Source organism: Nannobrachium achirus, assembly GCF_963921795.1.
Source record: "Nannobrachium achirus genome assembly, chromosome: 9".
NCBI lineage: Eukaryota > Metazoa > Chordata > Actinopteri > Myctophiformes > Myctophidae > Nannobrachium > Nannobrachium achirus.
Window position 1 is genome coordinate 20,231,453 of NC_137818.1, and position 22,486 is coordinate 20,253,938.

Below are 22,486 nucleotides of genomic sequence, written 5' to 3' on the forward strand. Positions count from 1 at the left end.
TGTATGAAACGGCTCAATGCCCACAGTAGTCATTTACTTTGCCAGCGAGCGGTGCACCCTCGCTGTATACTGTATCATTATTGTTTGTCTTTAAATATGAATTGAATACACAGGAACCCAATGGAAACAAGCCACAATATAATTATATATAGTGCTTTCTTGGGGTTATCCTTTTTGTATCCTTTGCATACAACTGCAGCCTACCCCTGTGCTTTTCTTTGCAAACTGTTAATACAGTATTCATTCAATCAACCAATCAATCAATTTAACAAACCAAAGAATTTCTCCACAATATTTAGTGGCCTAGGCATACATTTATATTTTGAATATTATGGCTGTGTGAATGCGTTATAATAATAATAAGCATTGATAATGACATAATAATAATAAAACATTGATACGATGGCAAACATTTCACTGCTTGAACCTGTAAGAGGAAGTGAGTGAGTGTTGTTTCATTCAACTGTTCATGTCCATCTCCGTTGTGTCTCCCTTATACAACAGGCTATATCTCTCACAAATGCATAATTTAATATTGTCTGCTCTTGCCTCTCTCTCTCTCTGTCTCTGTCTCTCCGGCTGTGTTTGTGTTGGACAGGGTGAAGCTATGGGCCTCTGCGTTCGGAGGAGAGATGAAGTCCATCTCTGCTAAATACTCTGGCTCCCAGCTACTGCAGAAGGTGAGCAGCCCGGTCAAAATGTCAGCCTGTCACTATAGTACAGTGCAGGCACATGCACACGCACACACATATATACATCAAAGGGAACTTGAGCCCCTGCCCTTTTATCCCACTGTAAAAAGTGCCCTCTCTCCAGACGATGAATGCAGTTTTTACTATTGTGAAAGAAATGCAAATGCCCCTCTTTCCATGCCATACTTGAAGGCAGCGTTCAAGAGAATTGCCTTGTCCAAACTCTCCTGAACTTGAAAGCAGCATCTTATGTTGAAGGAATTGCCCTCTCTGTGTAGAAATCCATACCGTTACACCACATCTCCAGTATTGACTTGATTATGCTTAGTTCAGTGTGGCTTCAAACACCGAAAAGAGTCGACCTCCAAGCTCAACGCGTTGCAGCGTGATGCGTTGTGAGCTTGGAGGTCTATTTTCTATATTTTCACCAAAAGGCCCTTTTAGAAATTTCAGCCACTGCCTCTCTAACCTTCTCTGCACGTCCCTGAGTACAGTGGTTTTCAACCCTTTTCACATCAAGGTCCGTTATTTATTCAGCATTTTAGCCACGGACCACCACTTGATGAGATGTAGCCTCGCTCTCATACCCAAAACTTAGAATATCTTGTTATTGTTGGATGAGATTTTGTCCACAATTCCATGCTGTATTGATGTTGGTACCATAGGAGATATACAACAGGCCAATGTTGATCAAAATAACAATTCTTCTACATTCTCTAATGGTGTAGACTTCTTGTAAATTGAGTAATGCAGATGTTAAACAATAAATGTAACACTTGAGAGCTTAAATGAAACCAAAAGGACCCGTAAGGTTCTGTTTGGTTTCCATTTGGTTACCAACTCTCCATCATTTAGCTGGGGACCACCTGGAACCCTCCTCACTGGTGGTCCCCGGACCGCTGGTTGAAAACCACTGCTGTAGTAGAACTTGACCGTTCCACAACTATGACATTTTGGTCAGCGTCTTAACAAAGGCAGAGTGCAGTAACTACGTTTTCGAATTTCACCAAAAAATGGGTTTAAAAGTGTTACAGCTTATCAGCCAAATGAGATAAAGATATAAAAGTGATATTACACTGATTGTACATCTGTTCTTGAGGTAATTGTTCATCCCCCAATATCAAGAAGGCTAATTTGACCGTTGGGCGACACAAATAAGTCGGTGTGTCCCAAAACGTAGTTACTGCACTCTGCCTTTGTAGGGCAGTAATTGTTGTAGATGGTTTGAGAGGCGGCAGTGTCTCACGAGGTAGAGTGGCAACTTGGGAATCAGATCGGTTCCTTGGTTTGATCGCTTGCTCCCCCTGGGTAAATGTCGAAGTGTCCTTGGCTTGAGCCAGACAGTGAACACCTAACTGTTGTTGTGGCCATTGGAAACCAATGCAAGCTTTCCAATGTGTGAATATGTTGTGAATTGGTCAATATAATGCACATTGTAATGTGCTTTGGACAAAGGCGCATTTCCATTCATGATCCGTTTATTAGAAGGACGTCATAACTCCCTCTCTATATCCATGGTGCAAGTCTTCAGGATTGACAAGTGTTTTTTCATATCAAAACAAATCAAACATGTCTTCTTCCCTTAAACTGCAGTGTCGCTTTCTTTTTATATTGCCTTAGTATTTGCCCAGTGATTTTTAGAACTCCTTTTTATGTGAGAGCGTTGTGAATTTGTGACACTTGAGCTTGGAGGATCCGTATTCATGAGGTGAAAAAGATGATACAAGAGACTAAGAGAGTATATTTAACAAAAAAAAAGAAGGAAATATGTAATTTTCCCCTCCCTTTCAAGCTGCACGACCCGTGTGCCTTTTAGCCACTTGAAAGCAGGTAATGTGTGCAGAGGCAGACCTGGCTGGCACAGGGGGGGGCGGGATGGGAACATGTGCTTTCTTTTTAATGGCTGTCCTTTCCTCTAGCACCCAGTAGTGGAGACTGACACACACACACACACGCACGCACGCACGCACGCACGCACGCACGCACGCACGCACGCACGCACGCATGCGCGCGCGCGCGTTGTGCACGCACAATCGCACATGCTGGGGGCAGACGGTCACACAAAAACACACGTAGAAAAAGGTAAGGTACAGAATAATTTTATATTGCTAAGCAACAAAACGCTTTGCACATGTTCAAACACCCTCTCTAACGGACAGATTTATACCTGGGTCGCGCCATAGACGGCAGAGGTACAAGCACACGTGCGCGTTGCAGCGCGACGTGCACGTGAGCTTGTAGTTCGGCGATCGTTGGTTTGCGCAACACCACTTGCGACAAAGTGCACCAAGTATACCTTGCCACTTTGGAACACAAACATTTATTCTTCCCCTTAAACTGCAGTGTCGTTTTCTTTTTATATTGCCTTAGTATTTACCCAGTGACTTTTAGAACTGCTTTTTTATGTGAGAGCCTTGTGAAATTTGCGACACTTGAGATTGAAGGACCCGTATTCCTGAGGTGAAAAAGATGATTAAAGTATATTTGACCCATTATGACTGGGAACGCATCCATGTCACACTGAAGATTTGAACCACTTCAACCATTATTTTATGCTTTAACTATTAACAATAGCAGATATTCAAGCTCACAGCGCAGCACCGAGTGCCGTGCTGCGAGCTTGTAGATCTGCTATTTTAGAAAAATCGTGAACATTTGTGCAAGTCTTTGAATATTTTTGACCCGATTCTATAAATGTCTTCTCAATCCTTCTTCTAAATCAGTGGTTCTCAAACGTTTTCATGTCAAGGAACCCCAACATCCCATTCATTTGGCCGTGGACCCCCTGATCTCAAAATATGTTGTTCCAGGGACCCCCCCAGAAGCAAATATTTGAGTAACAAATGTTCGCTTTAAAAAAAGATACAGTATATTCAAAGACTTCAAAATCAGGATTTTTCAAAAATAGCAGATAGTGCCACGCTGCGAGCTTGTAGAGCTGCTGTTTTTCAATAGTTAAAGCATTAAATAATTCCAGGATAAATATGTTAAAAATATAGCAGTTTTACATTTGAAGGTAGTGCAGCCCGCACCACCTTTTCCCTCCATCTCCTCCTCCTCTTCCACCTCCTCATCCTCCCCTATACTCAACCTCACAGCGTAGCTTTAGTAGGATTCGCGGATGCGATGGAATGCAAATGTTCTCGTTCTAGTGTGCGGAGGTCAGGCGTAATTGGCAAATGGATGATGGTCGGATGATGGAGAAAGTGGCTAGCTGATGCTGCTAACCTCTCAGAGCTTTTTGAGAGACATAATGCGGTGCTCACGCACGCACGCAGCCAGCGTTTCTGGTTTCTGGTGTGCGTGTGTGTGTGCTTGCGTGCGAGTGCTTGGCTTTGCACAGTGCAAGCGGGGGTTGCACGGGGACGCGATAGACTGTTGTGTTAAATCACCCGCGCGCTGATGTCATTACTCACGTTGGCCAAGTCGGAGAGCTCTCTGCCTTAGAATCATGTCGCTTTACAGCACATCGGTTACGGTAAAGAGAGTACCGCACATTTAAAATTCATGTACGGCGTCGGTTATAGCACGACTTATACATGTATTGCAGGCAAAGCATGCACACACACGCACACACACACACACACACACACACACAACTGTATTATGCAAACATCATGACAGATATACACACACGCACTAGACACTATAGACCTGCGCTCGCGCAAAACCGCAGCAGTGGGATTTCATCAGCCCGTAAGCAGCGATAAAGCCGGTAGCACGGTGCTATCGGGTTGACAGGATAAAAACTGTTCCCCAGCAGCAGCTTCCCTCCCCGGCTTTTTTTTTTCATGCCTCCCGAAATGAAGCAGAGATAACCCTCCCACGGAAAAAAAGACAGCTCTAGCTGTAAGAAATGCAAATGAAGGCCGCAGGGTTAATTGAGCAAAGAAAAGACTGGGAGACCTTTTTGTCTGGAAAGTGCATCTTCTCACCCTAATCCCGGTGTCTCGTTGGTGTAACCGCGATCTTCCGCTCACTCGTTCGCCGTGCCCACTTACCGGAGCGCAGGGGGTGTTTCGTCTCAGTCAGGGGGAAACCTTGCATGTCCAAAAAAATGATATACTTTTGATGCTTTTAACGTGATGCCATAGTATGATCAAGTAGGGCAGTGGTTCTAAATCAGTGGTCCGCGGACCACCAGTGGTCTGGGGACCACCAGTGATCCTTGAAGGTATTCCAGGTGGTCCCCAGCTAAGTGATGCAGAGTTGGCATCCAAATAGACACTTAAAGATCTTTAACTCTTGAGTAAAATGAAACCAGAGTTACATTATCATTAAACATCTGCATTACTTGCATTACTTTACAAGAAGTCTACACAATTACGGATTGTAGAAGAATTGTTATGATTTGATTGGCCCATTATCAGTCCTATGGTAGCCCATCAATAAAGCGTGGAATTGTTGACAAAATCCTACCCAACGATGACAAAATAATAGTTTTGTATCGAAAGCCTGAATATCAGAATATCATGGTCCGCTGCTCAAATGCCAAATTAACAATGGACCTAGATATGAAAAAGGTTGAAAACCACAGAAGTAAGGCATTTATTTCAGAAACAAAATATGGAGATAAGAGGTTGCTGCATGCGCTTTATCTCACAGGCCTCGCATCCACGCGGGCGGCTGCCTGTGCGCCCACGCAGAAAGGTAGCCCTGGTGTCGGAGGTGCGTGTCACGCCACGTCATGTCGGCGCGATGTGTTTGTTCGCTCCTGTCTGACTCGCAGGCCATTGCGGGAATGCTGCCGCTGCTGCTGCATGGCATGGCATGGCGGGGAGAGGAGAGGAGGGACCGCGGATAACCCTGCAGCATTCATGCTTTTAAAAAAGAAGGCCCGGGAATAAGTGACATGCACTGATAGAAAGGATGTTGGCATGGAAGAGAGAAGGCCTGTGTGTGTGTGTATGTGTGTGTGTGTGTGTGTGTGTGTGTGTGTGTGTGTGTGTGTGTGTGTGTGTGTGTGTGTGTGTGTGTGTGTGTGTGTGTGTGTGTGTGTGTGTGTGTGTGTGTGTGTGTGTGTGTGTGTGTGTGTTTTCTCCGCCTCAGGCTGTGGACAGATGGACTCAATCTCTGTGCAGTTATCTCTCTGACCCCGTAGTGCCCGATTTTATCATGCTTTGTTGCTCGCAGGAAAGCGCAGATCTACAAACTCACAATGTGCTGCGGTGTGACACGTTGTGAGCCTTGAAGATCTGCTGTTTTCTGTGCAGCAATGTATGAATTAGGCATTGCACATTTTCATAAAGAACCATATACTGTAACTTCCCATGGGACACGCACGCACGCACGCACGCACGCACGCACACACACACACACACACACACACACACACACACACACACACACACACACACACACACACACACACACACACACACACACACACACGTGCACACAAACAACTCTATACTTGTACAAAGTACCAAATTGTAAGGATATAGTGTAACGTATACATTAACAACCTATGTTATGCATTTCATTTGTTGCTACAACAAATGTAATTATTTGCTAGTTTGCCCAGCCTCAGCTATTCATTTCAACGCAAGTTGCTCAGTGATGTTTGAAGCACCCGGAAGACTGCTGGAAGTAGTAGAATTGGCCTAAAAATTTAGGCCAATTTTGCAAAAGTTTTGAGCACCGAGCAGGCGCACTAGGATTAGCATATGCTAGCATTAGCATACACACGCGCAGTAGAGTTTAACTGCACTCCCAGTTTTGACCACCAGGTGAAGGCTGCTTCAATGGTCTACTGTGGTTCTGGGGGCTTGGTTGTGCGTAAGTGTTCTTCACCCTCCCCTTCTCTTCACTCCTTACTTCAATTCATCCCCCAAAATCTCTCTCTACGATATTATCGCGATAATCAAAATCCATTATTCTGGGGCGGAACATTTGCCCAAAAATAGAAGATCTACAAACTTTGAGCTTGTAGTTCCGCTATTTTTTGTCAAAGACATTTGATAGAGAGTGAAAAAAGACTGTATCAAGTACGTATATTATAAGTACCGTTTACCAATTATAGATGCAGCTTGGCAAATAAAAGGTGAATTGATCCCAGTGCATGACGGAGGACGATAATCACGATGAATTAAATCTCCACGATGCGATTATCATGAGTGTTTTTTATCACGCTAAATGATAATATCGCTTATCGTCCTATCCCTAGGCGAAGGCTCCTTCAACGGTCTACTGTAGTTCTGGGGGCTTGGTTGCGACGCTTAAGTGTTTTTGCGTAAGCGTTCTTCACCCTCCCCTTCTCTTCACTCATCCCCCAAATCTGTGTCTCTCCCCTTCCTCCTCCCTCCCCCACGCACTTCCTGCTTCCATCGGAAACGGATCCTATTTCAAGGTTAGGCTCAGCTCAAGCTGCTGCCAGGACGGAGCTTCAGGGGATGTGTGTGTGTGTGTGTGTGTGTGCGCGCACGTGCGCGAATTGTGTGCTCGCGCGTGTGTGCTTTTGGGATTAAAGTTGGAGGATTTATGCCTGATTTATACTTATTTACGTGCTGGTGTTATGCACCGACAATATAGCTGATCTACAAGCTCACAGTGGATCAGCAAAAAGATAGGAAAAAAGGCTAATCACGGTCTTAAAATGTTGATGTCCACCCAAGTATAGTAATACGATCCTGTATGTGTGTGTGTGAGTTTGTGTGTGACAAAGGAAAAAAGCGATCGACCGATCAATACGTCCTTTAGACCGTTATGCAAATCAACTGTCAGCAGTATATTGTAGTTAATGTGCACACTCTCAGCCTTCCTCACACTCACGCACGCACACACATATAGACGCATGTACCGGTACACACACACACACACACACACACACACACACACACACACACCCACACACCCACACACACACACACACACACACACACACACACACACACACACACACACACACACACACACACACAGGAGGCCTCTGCCTGAGAGACACATTAAACATCTCTCCCACTGGTGGTTAGAATTAGCTCAGTGTGTGTTTTCGACTCGACACCGTTATTGTGTTCAGATCTTTAATTTCATGTATCATTGAACAGCCTCTCCACAAGACGGCAACGATGGCCGCGTCCACGTGTGTGTGCTGTGTGCTTATTTGCGCTCGCTCGTGCACTGTGCGTCCGTGTATGTGTGTCAGTGGTGTAAAGTAACTAAGTGTATTTACTCAGGTATTTGCTTAGCTGGAGTATTTCCAATTTCCATGACTTTTACTTCTGCTCTACTACACCTCAAAGGCAAATATTGTACTTTTTACTCAACTGCAATTATTTGAAAACTTGAGTAACTAGTTACTCTGTAGATTTTGACATTATTACAAAACATACATAACCAATTCAGCCCCTATATGCATTGCGGCCATTTGAAAATAGCCGATCTACAAGCTCACAATGTGTTGTGAGCTTGTGGATCAGGATTTTTTTTTGTGTGTGTGCGTGTGCATGCACCTGTGCGTATTGGTATGCATCACAGTCGTGTGTCTACTTAAGGTACGCTTAATCAGGCGCACATGCAGTCAACAAACAGAAAGCAGTAGATGGACGGCGTAATGATGCGTGACAACACTATGCTAGCATCGATTTGTGAGGGTGAGGGGTGGACGCCATACAGCGTGTTTGTGTGTGCGTGTGTGACAAAGTGGAGACTTTGTCAGCGTTTGTAAGTATAGGTGAGCGGTGGTGCACGTGTGTGTGTGTGTGTGTGTGTGTGTGTGTGTGTGTGTGTGTGTGTGTGTGTAATCATATTGCAGACATGAACGCTGTTGAAAAGGCATTAACTGGTCGCAAGAATCCCGTGATCAGACTTGCGGTAATCTTCTGCCGAATAAGAAGGCGTTCCAGTGCTTTGGCCGCCCCATTTTCTAATAATAAACTAATCCACAAAACTGATGTCATTTGTAGTATTGTTGACATGGCTTGAGCACCTTGTTTTGGTACACTGTAGCTTTTAAAGATTCTTTTTGCCTTTTATGCCTTCATTGAATAGGACTTAGGACAGTAGACTGACAGGAAATGGGGGAGCGACCATGATGGTCATCCGGATCGGGAATCGAACCAGCGACGCCGCCAGGCAACCATGTTTAAGTGGTATGCGCCCGGACCAGTAGTTATAAATCAGTTGTTCTCACGCAAAAAAATAAAAATAAATAGCAGATGTACAAGCTTGTAGATCTGCTATTTTTTAATAAAAAAATTACTCGGATGCTTTCCCGGTTTTAATGGGCAATGGACTGTACTCTTTGAGAAACTTTTTTTAAATCTAGTTTTTAATCAAAAACTATTTGATAATAACACAACGCGTCAGCAGGGAAAAGTCCTTATCGATGCATCAGGTTTATTTATTTATTCACTTATTTATTTTCATCAGTGGAGCCAAGACTGTTTCATGTCTGTCTATTTTCGTGAGAAATCTATTTTTTGCGATGAATACACACGGAAAACTAGATTTCAAGAGCATGACTAATTGTCTACTTTTGAAGCTTGCATTTCATTTTTCATTTTCATTTTGGATTAATTACACATTTGGCAGACAACACGGTGCGAGAATGAATCTCTCGCTGGGTGGGAAAACATGAAACGGGGATGATGAATTGTTCCATATTTTCTACTCACCACCTCATGATGAAACACATTTGTACTTTTAATTTGATCTGGCGGTGGATTTTCAGATGTGTTCCATTTAACTTGTCAGCTGCCTTTATCATTATCTTCAAAAGGTAAATGCTCTTCCAAACAAAGAAATTAATGTTAGTTATCCTATTGAAACCGGGAAAGCATCTGTGGAATGCGCATTTGTAGAATCTGCCTCAGGTCTTAATGGGTTAAATTAAGTATGTTTCAAGTTTTATTAGAAAATGTCATTGCATAACAGTATGACTTATGATGTTTCTCACAATCCAAGAGGACCGCTCTATTAAAAAAAAGTAAAAGTAAATCATCAAAGATCAAAACACATCAAACTATAAAAAAAAAGTTTTGATTACTTCTGGTAAAGCGTGTATGCTCTTGGGAGGAACAGCATCTAGTGGCTTTGCATGTGACTCGCATGTTGTGTGAGTGTCCTCCCATTTCTTAGATTGTAGTGATTAGTGTTTGTAGACACATAGACATACTGTAGAAAGCTAGACGACGCCTGCTTCGGCGTCTGTAAAAAAGGTCCAGGCAATTCTTTAGGCAAGCCTCCCCTCTTCCGCGTGTGTCACAGAAACAGAAGTTTGCTAGGCCAATCAGAGGCAGGTGGGGGCGGGTCTTTTCGAACGCAGCTCTCAAGAACAGCTGAGCCGCGCAATATCAGGAACGCTTGCTTTGGCAATGTAAACAATCCAATAAATTGATTGTGATTTTAGGCCAAAATCTGTAGGAGCAGTGTCCAATTTTTTTTTGGAAAAATCAGGCCTCATCCAAGGAGTGTGTGTGCAAAGTTTGGCATGGATAGGGGCAACGGTGCCGGAAATTAGAGTAGGGCAAAAGTGTGACGTGACGGATAGACAGACAGACAGACAGACAGACAGATGGACAGACAGCCGGTGGAGCTTTTCATAGTAACTAGACCACATACTGTAGGTACCTGACTGAGATCTAAGCAGCCATAATTATGCAGCCCTATATTCATATGGCAAATATTCTATTTTGTAAAGGCCAACATCGATATGTGTCACATATCCCTAACATAAATAGGCATTTTCAAATGATTTGCAAATTGCAATTGAAAGAGTTAACTGTTCTCATTTTGCTTTCATGTTGCAATCAAATACAGGACGTGTTAGGCTAGGCTATTTGTGACACAATTCAAGCTATTACAATTTTGCAATTGAAAGCAATATTAAATGTAGTACATATGGAATGCACATCTCATGGAAATTAAATGTTCAAAGTTGAACCTCTTGTTGACCACAACATTGATTTATTTCCATCCATACTGCATATTTCTGACTTCCTTTGATCTTTTCAGGCCGCCAAATTGGTTGTTCCTTTATGTTTGTCTCGCGCATGAAATGTCAAGACATGGGGTGCCTGACACTTACATTAGGACCGGCGAGCCTTTCCTTGAATTTTAATAGCCTCTTTCATTCACAATGTCCCCCTGACAATTTATAGTGTGAGTGTAGCCATTTCTGCAGAACTATTATTCCAGAAATGGAAATTATTTCCTTTATCATGGTCAGTATCATGGTCAGTATCATGACAGTATCATGGTCAGTATCATGACGTTATCATGGTCAGTATCGTGTCAGTATCATGTCAGTATCATTGTAGTATCATGGTCAGTACCATGTCAGTATCATGGTCAGTATCATGTCAGTATCATGGTCAGTATCATGATAGTATCATGGTCAGTATCATGTCTAGTATCATGTCTAGTACCATGGTCGGTATCATGTCATTATCATGGTCAGTATCATGGTCAGTATCATGGTCAGTATCATGGTAGTATCATGGTCAGTATCATTGTAGTATCATGGTCAGTATCATGTCAGTATCATGGTCTGTATCATGGTCAGTATCATGTCAGTATCATGGTCAGTATCATTTCAGTATCATGGTCAGTATCATGGTCAGTATCATGGTCAGTATCGTGGTCACTATCATGGTCAGTATCATGTCAGTATCATGGTCAGTATCATGGTCAGTATCATGTCAGTATCATTATATTTTTTAACCATTTATTCAGAGACTAATTTGAACTTGGTTCTTTGGCTTGATAAAGCTTTAGTCAACTACGTCAGTAAAAAGTAATAGGTACGTATAGGTATTAGAAATAGAACTGAATGAGCGTAGTCTTTGTTTTCCTGCTAACCTTAATGCACGTCATGTTTGTCTATCAATGTCTTCCTCTTTTAACTGTATGGAGCCTGTCTGATGCCAGATCTTTTGCGACTGATTCCGAAAAACAAATTTTACCTAAAAATATAATAATAAAAAAACAAGCTCATAACGCGTCATTGTGACGTGTCATGAGCTTGTAGATTGGCTATTTCTGAACATAAAAAACAAAAAAAGATCTGTCACCTATAACGACATGCACGAAATAGGGACACCATGGACACTTGGGTTATATAATTGCCGAAACCGAATGACTGATTTAGTCCGAAAAGTCAAATATGATTTATCATCCAAACCGATACACGGGTCAGGCTCTCCAATTAAATGTGACGTTCTCCTCCTCCTCCTGCCCTTTCACTCTCTGCTGATGCCCTCCTCCTGACTGTTTCATTATCGTCATGTCTTCTACTTTCTCTCTTCGTCATTGTTCGCTCTTGCTTTCCCTATCCCATCAACTCTTTGTGCACCGTGTTGGAGTCTGTGTGTGTGTGTGCGTGCGTGTGTGTGTGTGTGTGTATAGACATTGTGAGGACAGTTTTCCCGGTGCTCACAAGCTCAAGAGAAATGGATGCTTTATGGCTAGGATTAGACTTTTGGAGGTTAGGTTTAGGGGTCGGAATTGACTTGAACATGATTTATACTTAGAAAAAAGAAAGGGTCTGGGTGTTCGGAAGTTCAAAAAAGTAGGCTATAGCGAAAGGTGCTCTTTTGGCTTTTTGGAAGATCTGCTAGTAAGGTGTATGGTTAAAAAAGAAATTAAAAAATGTCTTGCATAAAGTCGCTGTCCTAAAATGTTGATGTCCTCACAAGTATAGTATTACTTGTGTGTGCGCGTGTGAGCGTCAGGGACGTGCAGAGCATGTAAGAGAGGCAGGGGCTGAGATTTCTAAAGGGCATTTTGGTGAAAATATCTAAAATAGCATACCTCTAAGCTCACAATGCGTTGCACTGCGACATGCTGTGAGCTTGGAGGTCGGCTATCGGTGCTTGATATCACACTGAACTAAGCATAATCAAGTCAATACTGAAGATGTGGTGTAATGGCATGGATTTCTACACAGAGAGGGCAATACTTTCAACATAAGATGCTGCATTCAAGTTCTGGAGAGTTTGAACAAGGCAATTCTCGTGAACGCTGCCTTCAGGTATGGCATCGAAAGAGGGTATTTGCATTTCTTTCACCATATTAACACATGGGAAGCCAAGGTTTCTAACATTTCTAGCTGTTGCTGCTGCCGTCGTTCACTTACGCTTTAATTTTGAAGAGCCTCGGACGTCCACTGACGATTGAGGAAGAAGATCCATTTGTTTACAAACGCTCGCTAAACTAAAATCCACACCGGGGCCGACCATCGCGGTAAAGTGTCGCCGTGAAAACAGGCAGATCTCTGCTTCCCTGGCGTTCTTTGCACCTTATTCATAGATAAAGCTGTTTTTATGTTTCAGCCTAGAATGGAAGTGTATGTAGCCTAGATCCTCCATTTTGTTTCTCTGCGAGCCACGGTATGACGTATGGACCAGGGTCTTTCACAGGGTACACAGAACGGATGCAGCTGCATGTAACCAAGTTAACCCTTTGTCTCGTCTCTCAACGAGATGACTAATTTTTGGCACAGCGACCTCCAGTGGCCGTATCTCGTTACTGAACGAGTTTGCCTCCCAAGTTGTTAAGAACTGCTTTCGTGGTCTGGAGAGGACCCTTTTTTACAGACGGATAAAAGGGCAGGGTCTAAAGCCCCCTTTGATGTCTATATGTGCATGTGCCTGGTGTGCGTGTGCGTGAAGCATAGGGTAAAAACTGTGTGTGAACGTGCCAATCGGGCTGCCGAGGTATGGGTGACGGGGCTTGTGGACGTCTTGGGTGTAACAGTGTGTCAGGGAGCGGAGCGAGGAGGGGGGGGGGGGGGGGGGGGGGGGGGAAGAGATGGCTGCAGATTAGGTTTAGCTTTGGGAAAATTGAATATCTGTCAGGTTTGGTTCTGCCACGTAGCCATGAGACGGAGGGAGGGAGGGAGGGAGGGAGGGGAAGGGTACTGATGACTGTCCCTCCACCCCTACCCTCCCCACCTTGTCTCTCTCTGTTCATCTCTCCTTCTTGTTCCTGGAAGCCTCTCTTCTTGTTGACCTCCCAGATTTTAGCACAATTGTGGAACATTTTAAGCTTAATACACCTTAGTTCAGGGGTCTTCAACGTTTTCAGGCCAAGGACCCCTTACTTGCCTTAGTTGAGAGAGATATGAAGTAGGGACCCCCACAACATTATCATAGATTCCATATGGTTTCATCGTTTGACAGCACGATCATCAGTGTATTTTGGATTCATGTAAATTTATGTTTTCAGATATTTAACCATGCGAACCGTCAATACTTAATAAACTTGACCTTTTACTCTGTAGTCTGTATTTAGTGTGCTCGTTTTCCCCTCTACACCAAACCTCTTTGCCAAAAATAGCTGATCTACAAGCTCACAACGCCTTGCAGTGCGAGGCGCTGTGAGCTTGTAGATCTGCTATTTTTGGCTAAACTTCTCAGAATATGGACACTATAGGGTTCAAGTGGTTAAATTAATATAAAAAAGAAGAAAAGTTTCTATCACACAAAGATTTGGAGGACCCCCTGTAGTAACTCTGAGGACCCCCTGTTGAAGACACCTGCCTTAGTGCATTCCTTGAAGAGAGAGAGAGAGAGAGAGAGAGAGAGAGAGAGAGAGAGAGAGAGAGAGAGAGAGAGAGAGAGAGAGAGAGAGAGCGCTTCTTCATCTCTGTCGATCTCTCATTCCCTCTTTTCTTTTTCCTTTTGCCTTTGGCTTTTAAGCACAATTTTGCAACATTTAAGCTTCATGCTGCCTTTCTGAGAGAGAGAGAGAGAGAGAGAGAGAGAGAGAGAGAGAGAGAGAGAGAGAGAGCGAGAGGGAGAGTTACAGCATTAGCAGCCAAGAGTGCATCCAGGACTGTCATCCTTTCATGTCCTCGCAGGCCAGCTTTTTTGGCCAACGCACACACAGCCCGGCACGGCGGTACACTCAGCGCTGTAATTACTGCTTTGTTAAAGTAGAGTAGAGAGAGGAGCAAGGAGAAAGCTCCTGTGAAATACCAAGCCTCCCATGACACCTCCTTGCCTCTTTTTTAGAAACTGTAGAAAAGCCAGCAGGACCCAGAGAGTACCAAGCCCTTATTATGCTCCCAGATTAGAGGAGACTAAACTTAAATTCTCTAATAGCACAGCTGCTGATGGCGTGTTGTTGCCATGAGTCTGGTTTTGTTAAGAACTTAGTCGGATATGGGGCGGAAAGTCAAGACCGGGTTTACAACTTTTCTTGTCTGTGTGTTTTTGATGACTTGTGCAGTGCTTCCCCCCGGTCTTGATTTATTCCCCATCCTTATGTCTGCTGCTTGCCAGTGTGGAAAAAAGAAAACAAAATCATCTCGTTTAGAAATTCATTTTAGCAACGTGAAGAAGTTTACTTACTGTAGTTTCCCCCCCAGTTTCTTAACTTTACACTCAACTTGGAACATGCAGTATATAGCGGCTACTGACAGTATATACGCTAGCGGCTACTGTACATTGTGAAGCTTAAATTGCTTGCGCTGGCAGGCAGGCACCCAACAAGTGTTGCCAGATTACAAGAGAGAAATGATCCGTGAAGGTCTGTGAAAACAAACCCAAAAAGAAGCCACTACAGGTCACATGAGCACTTTAAACCATCGGCTATTTGCTTGTAGATGCAACATGTTATTTTCCCCCGAATCCTGAAGGAAAAAAGAAACAAAGCAAAACTACTAATACAGTAGTTACAAGTGGGAATTTACAGAAAAAAAACAAGCCCAAAGTCGCTTATAAAAAGCAGACTTGGCAACACTGACGCGCACGCACGCACACACACTTGCACCAGCACACGTTATACTGTATACAAATATACAGTGTGCTCACCTTGTGCTCTCTGCTGCATGGATGATTAATGTGAGCGCTGGAGATAAATATCCAGTGTCAGCTGTCATGGACTGCTCACTGCTCAGGTCTGGCTCTGCCTGTGGATGAGGAGGAAACACCAGCCTGGCTGGATGGGACATTAACCCATTAAGGACCTGAGGCCCATTCCACAGATGCCTTCTAAATCCTAACAGTTTTCTATATCAGTGGTGATCAAAAACCTTTTCATGTCAAGGACCCCAAAATTCTGAAGTTAACATCTTAAAAAATCTGTATATACAGTATATTTCTGAAATAGCAGATCTATAAGCTCATAGCGCTGCACAAAGTGGCACACACACACACACACACACACACACACACACACACACACACACACACACACACACACACACACACAAAACGGTGTACAGCGTGTACCACTTATTACAAGCAACTTTTGGCTTGCTCTTCTATAAAGTTGCTTGGAAATATAACATTGGTAGTTGCGGTATAATTGTGGTATAGTTGCGGTATAGTCGCGATGGGACACGTTGTGAGCTTGTATTGACCTTTATTTCAGGGAAGAATCTTTTTTCAAGGACTATTTTTAAATAGCCAATGTATTAGGCCTATATACCTGTAGATGTAATGGTGCCCCTTTTTACCTGAAACAATTTCTTTGGGTCTCTCTGCCATCAATTAGATGCTCTATTAAGTTGAGATAGTCCAATTTGAATTTTGCACAAACAATTCATATACATTTAGATATGTGCCAAATTTGGGCCATTAGGCAATTTTAGAGTTAATTTTATTGATGCAGTTATCTGTCAAATAGGTGCAAAAACATCACAATACTGTAAATACTCAGTCGCCCGTTAAAACATTAATTCACCCATTTAGTTCTCTCTAAAGACAAAAAAGGATGACATTTTTTATTCTGGTCAGCACAAATTGTAATTTATTTTACAATTACTCTGCACTCCCAGAGTAGATAGTCTTTTACTATGCTATAATAGATGCCTAGTGCAAAAACATGTTATGTTTGAGTTGCCTATTGTGCCAAATTTGCACACACAGGCATTGCCAAATATCTACGCATGACAATTAGTGAAGTCAGATGTAATCTTTTTTTTTCTTATTTTTTTTTAGCACAACTTACTTGCTTGTTTCTCTCTCTCCAAAATCTGGCAACACAGACGTGCGCCCGCAACTCTTAATTATGACGGATCGCGCTGCAGAGTTGACTGCGTGTGCGAGGGGAGAGAGCGAAACACCGGCTCGTTTGGCGAAGGGGCGGGACTAATACTATTAAGCACACTTAGCGTGTGCGCCACTGTGTGAAGGACTGTTTGTGAGTCGCTGCTGTGTCCATCAATCATTTCTGCCAGTCGGTCTGGCCCCGCCCCCGTGTGCTGTAGGTGAAGTTGGCCTTAATGAAGCAACAGACAGACTGAACAGAAAAGAGCGGACATCAGGACCATTATGACTGCTCTCTCCATCACGCACACTATTCTTTTCTTGTGACAACTTCTCTTTTCTTTTCTGTCGTCCTTTCCTCCTTATTGTTTTTACACCATATGTTTTTACACCATCTTGCTATGTCCCTCTTCATCTTCATCAGTGGCGTAAAGTAACTAAGTACATTTACTTAAAGTGGTACTGTCACCTAAAGGGGTCACTTTAAAAAGTCATCTAAAAATATGAGTTAATATTTTTATGATGTCATTGTGGGAATGCGCAATCATAAGCCAACAATCAAATTAATTGACTGTACTTAGACTACTTACTGTAGTGGTCAGCTGTTGTTGGGGGGCGAGGGACAGATTACACTGTGACATGAGTTTCAGACTATTTCAGACCGTTTTCAGAGAGACCACGTGACCTACTGTATCATACTATTATAATTTTGGGGCGTGTCAGCAGGCCTTTAAGTACAATTATGAGGTACAGTATTTGTACTGTACTTGAGTATTTCCAATTTCCAATACTTTTACTTCTACTGCACTATCTCGGGTCTAAATATGATGAATGTTTTTGAAAACTTTAGTTACTACTAGTTACTTTGAAGATTTGGATTATTATTACAAAACATACGTTAAATACTTCAGCCCTATATACATTTTTGCCATTTGGAAATGTCTATTTTCAAAAATGAAATGGGACGTTCTGCATAATAAAGTAAATAACTTTACTCAAGTGCATTTTGAATTCCGGACTTTTACTTGTAACAGAGTACTTCTACATTGCAGATTTGATACTTTTACTTAAAGGGGAAGACCACCCATTTTCAATATTGAACTATGTCATTAATATACCTTAGAGGAGTTGTGTGGAAATTAAAAAAAAGTTCCCCCTCTTCTGTGTTGCCTAGAACTGGAGGATTGATTTTGGGGTTTGTATTGTAAAGTACAATGTGTGATGTCATCAAGTTGTAATTTGCAATACAAACCCCCAAATCAATCCTCCAGTTCTAGGCACACAGAAGAGGGGGAACTTTTTTTAATTTCCACACAACTCCTCTAAGGTATATTAATGACATAGTTCAATATTGAAAATGGGTGGTCTTCCCCTTTAAGTAAAAAGTACTTTTTTCCCAACCCTGATCTTTATCAAATTCCAATGGTTGAATTCCATTGTATTATGTTTTAATTTGATTGTGAAGTGTGAATGTTTGGAACCCCGTGAAACGGTGCGGATTTATGGGGATCCGTAATAAACTATAAATCAATAAACAATCTTTATTAAATCTCTCTCCACGTGGGTCCGTGGCTAAATTAATTTGGGGGTCTTTGACATGAAAATGCTTGAGAACTACAGCTCTAAAACACCATTACGTGCAATTCCCACTGAGCACTATAACTATAATATAACCAACATGGAATATTGAATATTTTATTAGTCACAATGAACAGCATCACATACGTACAGTAGTCACGTTTGAGATGCAGCACGGCACAGGTACCGCTAGACATCCCGAATAAGGCCTTTTTTCGGTCTTGTTTACGTCAGAAGCTCTTGGCACTCAATTTACAGACATACAGATCCTTCTTGAAAAATCTGAATATTGTGTAAAAAAGCATTGCAGATGCCATAGCACCCCAAATCATAAGTGACTTCGGAAACTTTCCACTGGACTTCAAGCAACTCTGACTTCAGAAGGTTGACATTTCTATTATAAATCCTTGTTTTGAGTGGTCTCGTGTAACATTGTAATATTTTGAAATATGGACTTTTGATATTCATGAGCTGTATGCCATAAAAATTCAAAGTTTTAACAAAAAAGGTTTGTAATAATTCACTGAATGTCCAATGTATCTAGCATATATGAAAGTTTCAAGAAATATATGAAAGTTTCAAGAAGATTCTTGCCTGTCTTATGGGAGAAGTGATGCCTACCTTCTCCTCTTGCCCCCTGAAAGGTGAATTTTCAGGGCCGTTTTGAAGGAGGCCAGCGATTTACATGTTTTAAAGGAAATAGTCAAGGAATTCCACACGTGAGTGGCAGTGTTGTAAAAGGAGAATTTTCCCATATTTGTACTATGGTTTGTATTATCAAATCGTTGTGCGCTCCCTCGAGTGTTGTGAGCTGTGGGTGATGCTAACTTTTTGGAGGTGTTTTAGTCAGATATGCGGGCACTGTGGGGGTTGAGGGCAGATTAGCATTGACTATTTTGAAAGTCAGTCCCATTTTTAGTTGTTTAAACCTGTTTTCTACATTGAGCCATCCTAGGCTCGCAACATGTGTGGAGGAGACATGGGACATGGGCACAAGAAAGATTCGACTACTTTTCGACCTGGGTCGAGAAGTAGTCGAATCTTTCTTGTGCCAACTTTTCTTCTCACCGTTGGTATTTTTTTTTTATCGTTTGTGTGAACTCAGCCATCCACTTAGTCCACTTAAAACGAAATCTTTATAGCCTAGTGATAGTGCTCAGTGTGAATGGCCCTACAACAAATAACGTTTGACTGCATATCTGGGTCTTGTTTTCACAGAACTCTGCTTTCCTCCACAATCGGCTATTTTCACAATATTTATCTGTGGAACCAGAGTCAAACTACTGTAAATGTAATGCCTCAACTACTACAATACCAAATGCTTGACAGGGTGGGTGGTTCCCAATTCAAATATGATTATTTTGGGGGATCTCCAGTCCAAATATGATCATTTTTGGGGCGTCGCCAGTTCAAATATGATTATTATGGGGGGTCGTGGCCTGAAAAGGTTGAGAACTAACTGCTTTATACTGTAGACCCGAAGCAGTACTGAAATACGACAGGAAGCCAGTGTAAATCTGACCTAAGAAATGGACTGATATGATAGCAAGACCTGAGCAGCAGCGATCTAAATCAACTGCAGCGTTCTGATCGATTTTCTCTTTTTTTGGGGCGGGAGACCTGTAAAGACACAATAACAGTAGTAGTAGTCCAGCCTACTAAACATAAATGCTCAGACATAAGTCCATTAATCATTGCATTTGTTGACTGGAGACGCCGTTGGAGGGCTCGTCTGAGGACGAGGTAGAGAGAGAGAGGGGTGGAAACTAAATTGTTACCAAATTATGTCCAACATTGTTACCTTGTGGGATTCATGTGAAAAAGTAGCACAAATAGCAGATATACAAGCTCAGAGCATGCCCTGATGTGGCACGCTTTGTGCTTGTGGATCTGCTATTTTCGTTACTATTGTGTGACAATAGTGTATGACAAGTTGAAACAGTAGAAATATTAACAGGACAATAAAATGACAGAGAATAGGAGGAAAACAAGGATATAATTACAGTGCGGAAGAAATAAAATACAAAAGAAAAACACCAACAGAAATAACCTCCCCTTTGTCACACAGAGAGACACACAGCATCCCCGGTCGGTCAATCTTCTATTTTGTATTGGATACATTGGTAACTGGATATCAAGCCCTATATTGAGCATTGGGAACATTCTGCTTTAGCTGCGTTTTACAGAGAGCCCTGTGCTCTCTCTCTCTCTCTCTCTCTCTCTCTCTCTCTCTCTCTCTCTCTCTCTCTCTCTCTCTCTCTCTCAGGGGCGTCAATTGGGTATGGCAGGGGTATGCAGCTGCCAGGGGGGAAATAAAAGTGCAAATAAAAAAATGCAAAATTTAACAAAATTGTCACTTTAACAGGGTATTATAATTATATTCTCCACACTTTTATTCTCACCATCTTGACAAGATGGTATATTCCCAGGTTCCGCAGGTCAGCTGCACAGGTGCAATGCATTATTGTTAATTGTGGCACGTTTACTAACATGCTAAGTTTTGCTGCACTTGAACAACCATTCGGGGCTGCCATATCCAGCCCAAGAAACCGCAGAAACTGACAAAAAAACTGACAAAAAAACTGACAAAACTCGTTTTTTTAAGACATTGTGAAAATAGCCGATCTACATGCTCACAACGCCTCGCAGCGCGAGGTGTTGTGAACATGTAGATCTGCTATTTTCACAATAGAACCGTGTTATACAAAATGCAATGCCTCTTTTCCATGAGGACTCCCATCTTTGCCATACCCTAGCTTTTGCTGAACTGACGCCACTGCTCTCTCTCTCCCTCTCTCTCTCTCCCTCTCTCTCTCTCTCTCTCTCTCTCTCTCTCTGCCCCATGCAGTGCAACCTCCTCATATTTCTTTGTGAGGCTGGCAGTTCTCCCAAAGCCAGCTCATTGTGACAACAAGCGTCCTTCCTCCATGCAGTTCACCTTCACTTGGCACTGCATTTTTTGCACAAAAAAAACCTGAACAAAAAACAGGCTTGCGTTTTGTGGGCTGGCTGAACTCGACCCAACTCGGCCCCGTTAGGGCTGTCACGATTGTGACGTTTTGCTTGACGATTAATTGTCGCACAAATGATTGCGATTAGCGGTTGAATTGAATTGCGTTTTTGTCGCCGATCGTTATTGGAACTTTATGAATAGAAATGACAGTTCTGTTTGGCTTTAAGGCTTCATAAACAAAAGGTGCACAGGGCAGATATGACAAATAACATTTAATAACTTTATACTATAAAAAACACGAATAGTGGAAATGTCTGATCTACAAGCCCAAAACGCGTCACGATGCGACACATTTTGAGCTTGTAGATCTGCCATTTCCACTATTTTTGAAAATCTTTGAAAATATATTTACATTTTTCATCGATTCATCGATTATGACGATTATCCCGATTATGTAAAAAAAGTGATTATCTTGAATAATTAAGATTACGTGATCATGTAATAATTGTGACAGCACACACACGCACGCACGCACGCACACACACACACACACACACACACACACACACACACACACCCGCACAGTCGCCCACACACAGACTCTCTCCTTAGATGTCCTTTCTCTGCTGCAGTCTCGGACAACAAAGTGTTGTTGTGTGTTGGGCTGTGTTTACAGTGAGGTATAGAGCTGTCTGCCTCCGTCTGATTGTAGTCTCACTCTTATCCACGTCTCCGGACCGGCCTGCAGCCAATGTGATGATGATGACACCACAATAATGCTAATGCCTGACTTAATACTTGGCTGCATGTCAGTGTCGTGCACGAAAACAAACCTTCTGTACAAGCTCACAGCGTGTCGCAGTGTACCGCTTAGTGAGCTTGTAGATCATCTGGTGCGAGACACCAGGATTTAAACAAAGTGTAGGCTAAATTATGCTTCAGCAATCTGCCAAACCATACTAGTTAAATGCAGAGGACAAGAATCTATTAGTATTGATTAACTTCAATCGCAGGCTGAGAGGGAGATGCTCAATGCTGCCGTAATAATTTGAATAGAACATAAAATATCCTATGTATTTAATCTGAGATATAATATTTTGTATTTACCGGTAGATACAGCCTATTTATTACTTAAAACTGACATACGTGTAAAAATGAACGTACTTACGCAATAGCCAGACGATCATTGTACAGTGTGTAAGGCATTCTTTTGTGTTTACCTTTGCCTGTAGCCGTTTACTGCATTTAATTTGCATTCAGACATGTCCGTCAAACTTGTACCGTCTGCTGCCGAAAATATCTGGTACCGTAAGTGGGCCACTGGTTTT

General features: G+C 42.4%; 1 protein-coding gene across 1 annotated transcript in view; it reads left to right on the plus strand.

Annotated features, from left to right (window-relative positions):
* Positions 1 to 632: 632 nt before the first annotated feature.
* Positions 633 to 22,486, plus strand: part of LOC308291136 (voltage-dependent calcium channel subunit alpha-2/delta-3-like) — a gene marked incomplete at both ends in the record, with an annotated part of 340,367 nt that continues 318,513 nt past the window's right edge. Inside the window, one exon of the mRNA XM_080733078.1 lies at positions 633 to 680. Coding sequence (XP_080589204.1) covers positions 633 to 680 — 48 coding nt within the window. The remainder of the gene's footprint in view (positions 681 to 22,486) is intronic.